General features: G+C 39.4%; 1 protein-coding gene across 6 annotated transcripts in view; it reads right to left on the reverse strand.

The window, feature by feature from the left end:
- The window catches only part of FAT1 (FAT atypical cadherin 1), a 128176-nt gene that overhangs the window by 47590 nt on the left and 66570 nt on the right, over positions 1-14016 (reverse strand). For all 6 annotated transcript variants that reach the window (XM_041753850.1, XM_041753844.1, XM_041753846.1 and 3 more), the window contains exon 4: positions 1843-1904. In XM_041753850.1, the coding sequence (XP_041609784.1) occupies positions 1843-1904 (62 nt within the window). The remainder of the gene's footprint in view (positions 1-1842; positions 1905-14016) is intronic.

Here is a 14016-nt window from a genome sequence, read left to right on the forward strand (position 1 = left end):
AGTAGGCTTGAGATTCCCCTTCTGCCTCTGCCCACTCCCACTGCTTGTACATGCTCTCTCTCAAAATAAAGAAATACAGAACATAAAGACTCCTAACTCTGGGAAACAAACTAGGGGTGGTGGAAGGGGAGGAGGGCTGGGGGTGGAGGGGAACGGGTGACGGGCACTGAGGGGGACACTTGACGGGATGAGCATTGGGTGTTTCTCTGTATGTTGGTAAATTGAACACCAATAAAAATTAATTTAAAAAAAATAAAAATAAATAAAAAATAAATAAAAAATAAAAATTAAAAAAAATAAAGAAATAAAACTTTATAAAAAAAGGCAATTACTAGTTCTAACAGTGGCTGTGAAACCACCTTTCTAGACATGATACTCATGTGCACACACTACAGAGCTATAAAAGTAAATATTTTATTGACAAAGTTAGAAGTGCGACCAATGATGAAAATGAAATGAAGCAGGCAGCATTATGAACAGCAAAGGCACACAAAGAAAGAACTAAATGCTAATAAAAATAATAATAAACCACAGTTTAGGACTTTCTCAAGTACCCAGAGTAGAATGGAAGACTCATGCAGGTGAATCACAACTCAACAAGCATGTGGTCTCTTCTGGCTCCAGTGACTAACACTGGCCTTCTACACGTGGCAGAGAGAAGTCCACAGAGGTTCCGTGTCTGCCCTACTCAGTTTCCCTCTCCATGAGGCTACCTCTCCTCAGCCTCTTCCTGGCTTGTAGGCCCTACACACAGCAATCACATCAGGCCTGACCCCCACAAGACGCTCTACCTTTCTCCTCCATGTGACTCCCATCCCCACCCACACACCCTGCCTCTGGTCCACCAGCATGCCAGGAAGCAACAGGCTGTGTTTCTCCTTTCGGGGACTAGAAAGGCATTTTAAATTAGCCGTGAAAATGAGAAGCCTATGGGAAGAGACCATCTGATAAAAGTGCATGTCAGTCTTTAATCTTCTATTTTTGAAAATGTTTCAAAAGCACAAACTTTCTACAATTCAGTTTAAAATGCAAACAACAATGCAATTATTTAAGAACAATGACGATGGAAACTAGAAGTTATAGTTGAACTAGATCTATTATAAAAAATATCCCAAAAACAGAATACTGAGGAAAAAAATGGAGAAAGCATACAGTATGGGGGGAGCGGGGGAGGAATGGGATAACTGGGCGATGACACAAGAGAGGGGGCATGATGTAAAGAGCACTGGGTATCATATGGGAGTGTTGAATCACTGATCTCTACCTATGAAACTAATAATACATTACATTTAATTAACTGAATTTAAATTAAAAAATTAAATACAAAAAAACAGGAAAAGAAAGACATACAGCAAAGTTTCCCTTATGTAAATGAAAAGAAAATTCAAATAATTTTGTTCTCAGTTTGTTTGCTCTGGATGTGAGCACAAAAAATTAACACAGAATTTAAAACAATGGTCTTGGGCAGCCCGGGTGACTCAGTGGTTTACTGCCGCCTTCAGCCCAGAGCCTGATCCTGAAGACCCGGGATCGAGTCCCACATCAGGCTCCCTGCATGGAGCATGCTTCTCCCTCTGCCTCTATCTCTGTCTCTCATGAATAAATATAAAATCTTTTAAATAAACAAATAAAACAGTGGTCTTGTGTTCTGGGGATAGAAAGGGATTTAAGGGGACGTGACCTACACTTGCTGAGGTTTTCTTTCCCCTTTATTTTGGTTTTTAATCATGACCAGAAGCTAATATAACTAAATCATAAGAGTTATGAATACTAGTTAATGTGAACAAGAATGCTCTTTCCTATATTTATATTATTTTTTAAATAGTTCAAAAAATTGCTTACTTCTAATATATGTTCATCTTGCTGCTCTCGGTCCAGTTTCCTTGACGTCGTTGTGATAAGACCTAGAAAATGGTAACAGTTCATTAATCCTTACAAATAAATCCTTACAGTATCTTGTAATTGAAACCACACTGAGTGTAAAAGTCTGAGCAAATCTCTGGGTTCTGAAGGGGGGTAAAGTGATAATCCAGGTCCAATTATTTTATTTACACACAACATACTTTCTCATTTTAATGATTCTTAAACACAGTAGATGAAGGATGAAGAAAGTGGCAAAACTCAAATCAGTGACTTTTTTTTAACGGTTGGAATAAACATTTTGTCAGAAGAGATTTTTCAAAAGTAAGATGACGTTATCCAGGTTTTCAAACTCCTCTAACTACTGCAGTGATGATTAAGAATTAACAGAAAAATCTTCTATAACTATATTAAAAAAGGGACCACTGGAAAATCTAATGTTGACTATGATTTATTACCTTTGAATCATTAACCTTCATAAGTGAAGAACCGTTATAAAAGTAATGTGATTTTCCAGGACACACTGCTCAAGTACCAATTAATTTCCAGTGAAAGAAAACAAAAATGATCCTCAAAGAAACCCCATATTCTTTATTTGATTTTTCTATCAAACTAGAAAATCCATAGTTTCAATCTCTAGAACTTTAATAACAGTCGGCTAAACTATCAACATGTGTTGAATCCCGGAGGACCATTAAAACTGATTAAATATATTCTGTACTTCACACAACACAAAATTCCCCCAATCACTAAAATATCTTCTACAGCCTGTGCTGAGTCTGATGCCAGATCTGAAGCTCAGGTAAAATCTAATGTGGCAAGACACCTGCCAGGAACCCCCTTTCTCCCGCCCAGCTTTTTGAGGATTTTTTTCACACAGGGAAATACTTCAAATAATTGATATTTAAGAACAGACTTTATTGCTATAATTGATTTTCTCCTATTATCCTAATTTCACACAACTACCAATTAAAGGCTATTCGAAATGCTTCTTTAAATTTGTAAATGAAAGATTTGTGTTTTCAATTAATCTGAAGTATTTTTTTTTCCTTAAATAGTTACTAAGAATCTCAATCAACATTATATTCCCCCAATTTAAGGAAGCAAGGTGCTCTTGTTAACAAAACAAAAGACTACATCGTAGACTAGAATCTGGGGTTTTTCCCAAACCATACTTATAGATTAAAAGAGAATGCATTACAATGGAAGGAAAATGCTTTACAATGCTTAATGGTGTGAAAACACTGCTTTAATGTGGCACAGGTTTGATTTTCATTAGTCAAAAACCTTTTAAAGTTAATTCCTCTTTTTTCCTATCAAAAGTTTACCACTTTCTGATTGTGGTTTTAAGTAATTCAAGAACGACAGGAAATCACTGTGATTAGGTCCCATCTAATTGTCCTAAGGTGCCCATCAAAAAACTGTTATCAATGGGGCAACAGCTTGGCACTTTCACAGCAAAATAGCATCCTGCTTCTGTAGAACCTAATCATTTGTTGCATGAATATCCTTTAGCAAATAAGTTTCTATAGCAAACAAGTAACTATCCATTAGCAAATAAAATTTCCCACTTTACAGTTTACTTATAGCACAGACTGCTCACAAAGGATGTGCCCACATCCATGCTCCAAATTCAACATAAAGACAAAAAACAAACATGTAGGTTTGTTACTTGCACTCTCCATATGTTTCAAATTAATTCTCCTCTGTTAATGCAAATGGAACATTAATTTCATTCAAATACAATGAATTCTAATGTTCCTTTCTTATACATTTTTTTTTTCAGCCAGTTACTGCTATCTCCACCCCTTCACCTCCCAGCTTAGATATCATTTCTGAGGCCTGCCCTGACAGGTGTGGCCTGGGTCCTGCTGCTGAGTTCTGAGCTCTGACATCTGCTCTCTCGTAACATCACCCCACGGCACTACAGTCACGCATCTTGAGGTCTTCTTTTGTAGCCTGCAAAGCCCATGAGGACAGAGCCTGCCTTCCTTGTAGATCTTGGTTATATGGCTACATCTCTATTACTCTAAAAAAAAAAATACCTAAATGTGTGAACACATGAATTCCTTAAAACCATTAAAAGATCAGCATTAAAAATATTTGAGTGACACACACACAAAACTACACTTGGAAATAATGATACACATTTATAGCTTTTCTATGAGCTAACAGAAAATGATTTAACATGCATTTATGCTGTGACAGGTGGTCCAGGTGACGGTGGCATCCAGCAGACACGGAGAGGCACAGATGTCAAGTGCGGGGGGGGGGGGGGGGGTAGTTGGAGGCAGGCAGATTTGGGTTATACCACAAGCAGAAGAGGATGTGAGGAAAAAAAAGAGAATGGTGGGCCAATGTTTTATGAAAGCAGGTGACAGCCATGTTTAGAACCATGAGGAAGCCTAGGGAGCATTTGGCTGAAAGAAAACTGTGTGTCCCACAAGCCCAGGGCAGAGAATTTTAGGGAGAAAGTGTCTCCTCCAAGTAGGTCAGGGAAGCTTAGAAGAGAAACTAAAATGAGAGCCAGGGAGGCAGGAAGGAGACTAAGAAAAGTACTTCTCTTATGAAGAGGAGACATGCTCACATTGAGCGATGTTTTGAGCAAGTACACACATGAGGGATGATGAAGATCTAGACCCGGGCTCACCAATACAGTGGCCGCCAACCTTGTGTGGTAACCGAAATTTAAATTACATGTAAAATTCTCATAAACACATAATAAGATATTTCAGATGAACAAGATGACCTTTCTTTCTAGATTCACAACACTCAGGCCAAAAGAAATCCTACGGGAAAGTGCTACATTGCTTTCTTTTGCCTAATACCAACCCCAGGGGGAGGCTGTGCATATATATGCATGGTGGGGAGGTGGGGGTGGCAAGAGGTGCTGCACCCCCTAAGGGGAAATTCATGCTTGTAAAATTTGCATAGAAAATGAACTCTGACAAGAAAACAAAATTTCCTAAGGAAGCAGGACAATATGAGGAAAACCATGGATAGTAATGGGAAGTACCCTATACCTTAAAACAGTTGACCCCATTAGGAGGCTATACCCAAATATGCAGAGCTCTAGCCACAACACCTCCGCTGTGGAATCCATCATGCATTTCATATTCATTTCCACTGTGATTCTGTACATCTCAATCCTACTTGACAAACACCTGTATCAAAAGATGAATCCCAAGAATCCTTTTCCTACATACCCAGGACATGTTATTAACCCTGTTGCTATTAAATACCCTAATAAGTATATCCCTTTCTTTCATTTTAAACATTTGTGCTCATCTTTAATGTTTATTACAAAATCCCAGGAAGACAAATACTTAATAGAAATAGCACAATTTTAGAAACAGCATGATATTTCAAAGCTAGAGAGAAACCTTCAAGATTATTGAGCTCAGCTGCCTAAGCCAAAGGGAAGTTAAATTGTCTCAAGGCCACCAGTAAGTCATTAATCAGAGTTAGGATTAGAGTTCAGTTTTCCCGACGCCCTAATGAGACGGTTTGGGGTTTCTTTTCCTCCCCATCACCCTGTACTGCATAACTTACTGCACTTTGGTATTTTAAGTCTCCATAAACTCTGAACTGCGACTTACATAAAATTTGGGAGAACACACACACACACACACACATCAGCAATAATCATTATTCATTTAGTAGGTCAAAAAAAGCAAGTTAGAAAGTAAAATGAGTGGACAAAGCAAGAAAATATATATGCAAATGCTGCCTTTTGCAACTGTGCTTTATCTTTTCTGCGGAGCACTATTAAATTAAAAATAGAAATGAAAAGAGAAAATTTCTTTCCTTGGCCTAGAAAAACATCTCATTGTGTAGACCAATATTATATAGAAGAACTGAGTTAGCAAAAATACTATATTCTCACCCACTAGCAGCTACCAATTTACCTCATAAATATATGTAAAACTAAGAAACCAACCTTTCCTATGGTTGAGGATCATTAAAAAAAAAAAAAAAACTCTTCATAGCTTTTCAATACCACATTAGCATTTAGAGACGAGAACCATTTAAGAACAGTTAAATTAACTGTTTCAATACAAAATTTTACTCTTTGACGTTTCTTATAAATCAATACTAAAAACCACCTCCGAACTTCCCAAAGTTTAAGAGATCAAATGGACGTCACAAAGCAGGTAGCACATCAAAGTCACCATGAAAGGATTAGTAGGTGAAGATAACATGAGACCATCCACAAAGGTGGAGCTATATTTAGGTATTCGTTCAACTGCTCTGTGGCATGCACTAAGAAGGTCTTGTTGCCAAGGAACAAAGGTGAAGGCAAAGACCACATTCAGGAAATAATATGAAAGTGAGACTTGAGTGTAGAGTTCATATAGAACACAGGGAGAGGCAAGAGCTCTTGCTGAGGGCTCTCTAATCGAGGAGAGCTTTAACTTGGCTGGATGATGAGAAACACATAGTCCTCACAGGTAGTCTAGCCGTCTAGACTACTAGACAGTAGTCCCAGCAGACAACCAGCCCAGCACCCAATATGCAAGTGAGGCCATCCAGGACCAGCCAGCCTCAGAGCCAACCAGTCAAATGAACACTGCATGAAAAGATTGGTCAGGCCTGGACAAGACCAGAACTGCCCAGCAGAACCCTATACTAAACTATAGGTGGTGGTTGTTTTAAGCCACTCAATTCTGGGACAGTTTACTACACAGCAGGAGCTAAATAATGCATCAGATGACCTCATCTCTAATTGTTATCTGACTTCCTAGATGCCAAGGTATTGTGCTATGAGCTTTGAGTAAATTATCCCATTTAATCCAGATGGATATAAGTGGCGATATCTGTATCATAATAAATAAATATACATTTTCACAGGTTCAGAGAAATTAGACTGCTTACTCCACATCACTCAGCAAGGTGCGGAGCTGAGAGTTCAATACACTCAGAGCACCAGAGCCTGAAGTCCACAGTAAGGATGAGGGAAACGAGAGGGGGAAGTGAAAGATCTCGTTCTATAAAAGATGGTTTGAAACATCAGTGCTGCAGATGTAACTACATGACAGCCAGGGAAGGAGGAGTGGGAAAAATTTCCAAATGGGATTAAGGTTCAACACAACAAGAAAGCAAATACTAATGATAAGTAGTAGGAGTTCCCAAAAAACCAAAACTGTATTTAAATTTTAAAAAAAAAGGGCAGCCCGGGTGGCTCAGTGGTTCAGTGCTGCCTTTAGCCCAGGGTGTGATCCTGGAGACCCAGGATCGAGTCCCACATTGGGCTCCCTGCATGGAGCCTGCTTCTCCCTCTGCCTGTGTCTCTGCTTCTCTCTTTCTCTCTCTCTCTCTCTCCCTCCCTCTCCTAAATAAATAAAACCTTTAAAAAAATAAATAAAATGAATTTTTTAAAAAAAAGGCTTGGTTTTGGAGAGAAAACAGTATGGCCATGTGTTCACCTTGCTTGGCAGGAAATTTACTCTGAACCATTTTCCAATGACTCTACTTGAGAAGAAGCAGAGGAAGGGGAAAGACCAAGGAAGGGGTGGAGGTTGGGGGGAGTCTACTCACCTAATTCACATTTCCCATTTCTCTGATTATTCTCCTCTAGTCCCTACAACTACTTTGGCGTTTGTACCCTTTTGCTCATTTTAGAATAATGCATGAGCTACAGTAACAGATATTGTAGAAAAGTAGCATCCAACAGAACTTTCTGTGATGGGCAACTTCTTCAATGTCCTCTGAGGTAGCGCCCAGCAGATGTGGCTGCTGAGTACTGGAGGCATGGCTCATGGGACCGCAAAGCTGAATTTTTAAGTTAATTTAAATAATTTAAATAGTCTCCAGTCATTTCCACTCTTTCAGGGAGGATCCAATTTTCAAATTATCCCTGTCAAAACCAAAACCTGGTAACGACAATATGCCAAATCTTTCTCTGTAGTTAGAATTTGAAGCAGTGATTTCACGGCAAATATATTGGTATCAAATTCTAAATTCTGTAAATATTTGTCTTAAAGAGTGAAGAAGCAACAATGTCCAAGATTCTGACATGCTGATGCTGCCGCACAATGCTTCCCTCCGCACATCCCTTCCCTTCTCCTAGTCTTTCTCACTTGGGCTCAGCTGGGGACAAAGAAACCTGGTTGGTTGGTGGTAGTTTACAGCTTCACCTAAGCACCAAAAAATCAAGAATCTCTGTGTTGAAAGACTCGGGGGGCGGGGGGGGGGAGATCAATACCAACTTTTATTTTTAGCTTCTGATTTCTAAGAACTAAAAATTAACCAATGGCATGTATGTTCATATGTTCATAAGCACTGTTGATGCTGTCATAAGGTTTACTAACTCAAAAGTCACCCACTTGTTCAGTCTGTGTTTAGTTATTCAATCCATTTTTTCAGGACTTCTTCTCTGAACACTCCATGACACACAAAGAAAAGCTTAGGACAAGGCCCATGTCCTCAAAGGCATGCAATTCATTTGAGGAAACTAGCTCTTAGACCTAAAAGGTACAGACAAGTATTAAACTATGGTCTCATAGCTCACTTTTTAGGCAACACTAATGGTGTCCCCTTCCAAGCATCTGGCTCTGGGCTAGGCACTATATTGGTCATTCTCAATGAATAATCACAGCAACCCCACAAGGGAGCGAATAATAGATGATCTTACGATACTGGAGGCTGGGCAGCCCGGGTGGCTCAGCAGATTAGCGCCACCTACAGCCCAGGGCATGATCCTGGAGATGCGGGATCAAGTCCCACATCAGGCTCCCTGCATGGAGCCTGCTTCTCCCTCTGCCTGGGTCTTTGCCTCTCTCCCTCTCTCTCTCTCCTCTCTGTGTATTCTCATGAATAAATAAATAAAATATTTAAAAAAAAAAGATACTGGAGGCTTCTGAGGTATACAGTCACAAAGCTAGTAAGTGGCAGGGCAGAGATGTGACCCTAAGTCCATCTGCCCCCAGAACCCAAACTCTTAGCTCACACAAATAACCTTAAATTGCATACACCATAATTATATATTTAGTGTGTATAATGATCACATCACAAAATTATTCAGTGAACACATAGGAGCTTCTTACATTATTCTAAGACTACCTCTAGCCATCCAGTCTGGCTTCCTTTGTGAACGTCCTCAAGACTCTGTACCCTTTTTACAGAGCTTTATTAATCACAGCACTATTGTGATTAGCCCCTTGACTGTAGGTATGCAATTTAAGTGTATTATTTTCAACTGTTTTCCCCGATTTTGCTGGAACACTTTAATATAGCCAGTTCTTTACTAAGTTCAGGAACTTCAACTGTGGTATATATGGTGGTAAAATAAGTATTTAGTTTAAGACACTGTGATTTCCTTAGGAGTTGTTACTACCATGATCTGGAAGTCTGATTTCTACCTTCCTACTTTCAATTCCCATCTCTTTTTAAATATTTATTTATTCATGAGAGACACAGAGAGAGAGAGAGAGAGAGAGAGAGAGGCAGAGACAGGCAGAGGGAGAAGCAGGCTCCATGCAAGGAGCCTGACGTGGGACTCGATCCCAGGTCTCCAGGATCACGCCCTGGGCTGAAGGTGGCGCTAAACCGCTGAGCCACTGGGGCTGCCCTCAACCCCTATCTTAGCAAGGACTGCTCCCAGGACAGTCAGTGCTTCAAGAATCAGCAACACTAAGAACAACTGCGATAAAACTGTAATACCCCAGTAAATAGGCTGTTAAACACATGGTTCAAGCAAGTTTTACAAAAACTAAAAAGGTAATATATGATACGTGATATGTGTATATGCCTTCATAAAAGTCCAAACCCCAAATTTAAAAATTAAAACTTAGAAATATGACAGTAGTATATCTTTTACAATTTTTTTTCCAATACTTCTTTTTACAGAGGAAGGGGCTGGGCAGAGAGAGGAAGAGAGAATCTTAAGCAGGCTCCACACCCAGCACAGAGCCGATGTGGGGCTCAATCTCACAGCCCTGAGATCATGACCTGAGCTAAAATCAGGAGTGGGAGGCTCAGGCGACTGTATCACCCAGGCACCCCTCTACTACGTTTTTTAACCAAAACTTAATAAGAGTGTATCATATGTTCTAAAATGTACTCTTACTGTAAAAACTAAGCTTCCTAGAGCCAAAGGACATTTAAAAGGAAGAGGAAGCTGACTCTCAGTTCTGGAGGGAGCCTCCTAAACTACTGTGTCTGAGAGCCAGACGTAAATTAAGTCTTCCTTTTTAAAAATTAATATATAAAATATGCAACAAATTGTACACAGTTGAATCTTTTTAGTATTTTTCATATTCTTTCCTCCCCCATGGGAGGAGTGAAATTAAAAAAAAAAAAAAAAAAAAAAAAACACCCTGGGGACACCTGGTTGGCTCAGTGGTTGAGTATCTCCCTTGGCTCAGGGCGTGATTCTGGAGTCCCAGGATGGAGTCCCGCCTCAGGTTCCCCATAGGGGAGCCTGCTTCTCCCTCTGCCTGTGTCTCTCTCTCTCTGTGTCTCTCATGAATAAATAAATAAAATCTTAAAAAAAAAGAAAAGCCTAAATATTTTTCAGTAACCCTATTAACAATAATTATAAATACTAGCTTAATGCCTTTAAAATATAAAGCCCTAATTAGAAAATTATTTCAACTAAAAACCAAGAGAGAGAAAAACCCTTTTATTCTGAAGAAATTAAAACAATTTCTTGCTGCCTTTTTCCCCCATCTATTTTCTTCCTTCCTCACTGCTCTTTTAAGAGTTCATTTAACAAGCACCATGGGCCTCGGGGTACCGTGAGAATAATAAAGAAAAAATGTTTCAAAAACTATTTACCCTGTAAAATATTCTTTGTCAGAAAGAATTTACCTGTGCTTGCCCTACATTTGCCACAACGATCCTTTCTAGTTTAGCCATAATGACCTCTCATTCCTCTTACATATATTATAGGCTATGAAAAAAAAAACACAGTAAAATGCCTCTACCAGGAAAAATTAACACAGATGCTACAAAATAAATAGAGAAGATAGGAGAGGTCAGAAGGTAAACAAAAGCATTTTAGAACTTTATGGGGGAATGTATTTTAAATTCTGGGCTCATGATGATTTTTGTTTTTTAAACTTCCACTGTACACTACTGAAATACAGCCTGCTTAAATTTGTTAAGCTACCAAAGAACCACAAGGACTAATCAAATGCATGGAACACAGGGGAGGAAACACAATCAGTACTTATTCTACTTTGTTAAATGAAGTATTAAAGCGAGGAAAGCACAGTGAGACAGGAAAGCAGGAGACAGAAACTGGAGAGTTCCACGCAGCACGTGACTGCCGCTCAGTAAATGCTTTTCCACGGGACAGAAGACCTTACACATCAGTTCCCAACCAGCTTTAATAAAATGAAAACGTTCTCAGAACAAGGCTGATGACAACAACTCCAAGTGACAAAGATCCCAGCTCGAGTCCCAGGTGACCATCTACATCTACAGTGGGTAGATGGAGGTACCCAGGCGGTAGGACGGGAAACTGGACCAAAGATAGCATTTCTCGGGCAGCCCGGGTGGCTCAGCGGTTTAGTGCTACCTTCAGCCCAAGGCCTGATCCTGGAGACCCGGGATCGAGTCCCACGTCGGGCTCCCTGCATGGGGCCTGCTTCTCCCTCTGCCTGTGTCTCTGCCTCTCTGTCTCATGAATAAATAAAAGCTTAAAAAAAAAAACCCACCAAAATAAATAATAAAATAAAATAATAAAATAAAATAAAATAAAATAAAATAAAATAAAATAAAATAAAATAAAATAAAATAAAATAAAATAAAAATAGCATTTCTCTGTTCAAACTTTAAAAGACTCCTCTTCCAACAGGTGCAATTGAAAAGTCCTATGAATTCCACCATTTTTTAAAAATCTTTGTCAACTGTAAAGTGAGTCTTGAGCAGCAACCACACACTCACTAGCACGTCTGGGTCTATGCTGGATTTAATAAATGGGTATGGGTTGGGCCTGGCCCTGGAAGCCCTAAGCTGAGCCCGAATGCCCACCCACACGGGCAGGCACCCAAGCACCCACTCGGACAAGGCAGGGCAGCCCTGGAGAGACAGGCAGGCAGGGAGGCTGGGCATCGCTAGCTCAGCCCCATTCTAAAAATACAGATTGCCTTAGAGGCCGAGAGAGGACTTTGCATTTTTCCTGTAGTTATCACTCAACATCCACCCCCCCGGAGCTTCAGACCATGAGCTCAGAGATGCTCCGCAGAACCGCGCGGTCTTTATTTAGGTGGTGCAGGGCCGAAGCCCGCACGTAACCGGCCCGCCTGGAGCTCCGCCGGCAGCTGCGGCATCTGAGCGGCTACTGTTTGTCACTGCAGTCCTGGTGCCGGCAGGATTAGGCTTAGAGCCAAAAATGGGATTCTATTCATAGACTGTCAAGGCTGCACAGGCGCTCGGGACTCACTCGGTTCGGGGTTTCAGAGTCCCATAGAAAATCCTTACTTACAAAATGAATCCAACGACCAAATCTAAAGTCACACGGGTAAGTGCCTGGGTAGGAATTTATACCCTGAAGTCTCCAAGACCTCTCTCTTCTGGCTTTAATTCCATTTTACTAGCTGTTTCTTGTTGAAACTTCATGGTATTAAAACCTAAGATAAACACAAGATCAAAAGCCACATGCATTTTATCAGGAATTGCCTTCAACATTCCTATAAATGTCAGATGCAGCAGAGGTGGGGAGGGAAAGAAACCCAACCCATTTTATAAGGGCCACATCATGTTGAGAAAAAGGGCACCTAAATGGAAAATCTGAAAATACTGGTCCTTAAAATAATTTTGAGAAAGGCACGTAAATGGAAAATCTGAAAATACTGGTCCTTAAAATAATTTTAAGAAATAATATTCAGCAATGTATGAAAAAAAACAAACCCAGAATACTCCTTTATAAAACTTATCAGAAGGATTCATTTCTAACAGATTTTAAGAGGAAAAGCGTATCTTCTTCATCAGTGCAAAGCACTGAATAAAACTTCTTTCAGGTTCTTTCTTTTTTTATTTCACTATAAAATAAAAAATAAGCAGGAGGAACAGGTAAGAAAAATCTTTAGACTTTTCCTTAAAGTATCTGCCTGGAAAAAGATTACAAATAGGTAAAAACTTTTTTTTCTCCTTAAATGAATTCCTGCCATTGTAAAGTGACTGGCCCTTTATTTCCTTCCTTTGTGGCTATCAAATGTTACCGGAAACCCTTGGAAGTTGTTTGCAGCTGTAGCTACTTCCTATTGCACTTTGTTCAGCCTCCGTTCCAGCCACAATAAAACACCATTTACTTTGAGAAAAAAAAAAAATATATGGCAGTATGATACTGGACTAGAACACGGATGAGTACCCAGCATCCCTGCAAACCTCTAAGTCACACAATTGTCTTTACCATGCTTTAGGGATTACTACACATAAACTACACATTCACACACGCACACGCATATATATGTATATAACTTCTATAAACACCACCAAATCTTTCTGAAATCAAATAAACATGTCTCATACTGAACTTAAAATAATTCTACATTAAACACACTATCCTACATGTAAATAAATGAATGAAAATCGGGGCCCTGTATAAAGTTGTCCTCTACAAAGCATGTGAAGCTGTCATTAGGTATTTGGAACCATGACTATCTTAACTCAGAATAAGGGAATAGGAACAAAACTGGAGAAAGTGGTCAAGATCTGATAAGCATACTTACGGCCAAATGTGAGAGCGGGCATTTCAACCTCTGAAATAGTTTTAACAGGATACCCCAGCACACACAAAAAAGTGTGAAAATCTCAAAACTTGGAAATACTCTATTTTCTAATGAGAAATAGTTTTTTTTCAAAGGAGAAGAGAGCTAATAGTCTGTCATCAACGTGCTAAATCTTATCTGAGACTTTAACCGTGATAACTAATATCCTAACTACTATTCTTTGAAGAATAACTTTAATAATCTGGAGAAGCAAACACAGATTGTTTGGTTTGTTAGTATATACTGCTTAGCCATGGGAACAGTTCTCAATTTTTACTTGATGACTATCAAATAAATAGTCTACCCCTGAGAAATAAATCAACAATTTAACTAGTCCAACTAATAAAAAGACCTGTATATCAGGAGCCAAAAAACTACCATCAACCTGTTTTTGTATGGCTTGCAAGCTAAGAATGGCTTTTACATCCTTAAAGGGCCG

Source organism: Vulpes lagopus, chromosome 4 (assembly GCF_018345385.1).
Source record: "Vulpes lagopus strain Blue_001 chromosome 4, ASM1834538v1, whole genome shotgun sequence".
Taxonomy (NCBI): domain Eukaryota; kingdom Metazoa; phylum Chordata; class Mammalia; order Carnivora; family Canidae; genus Vulpes; species Vulpes lagopus.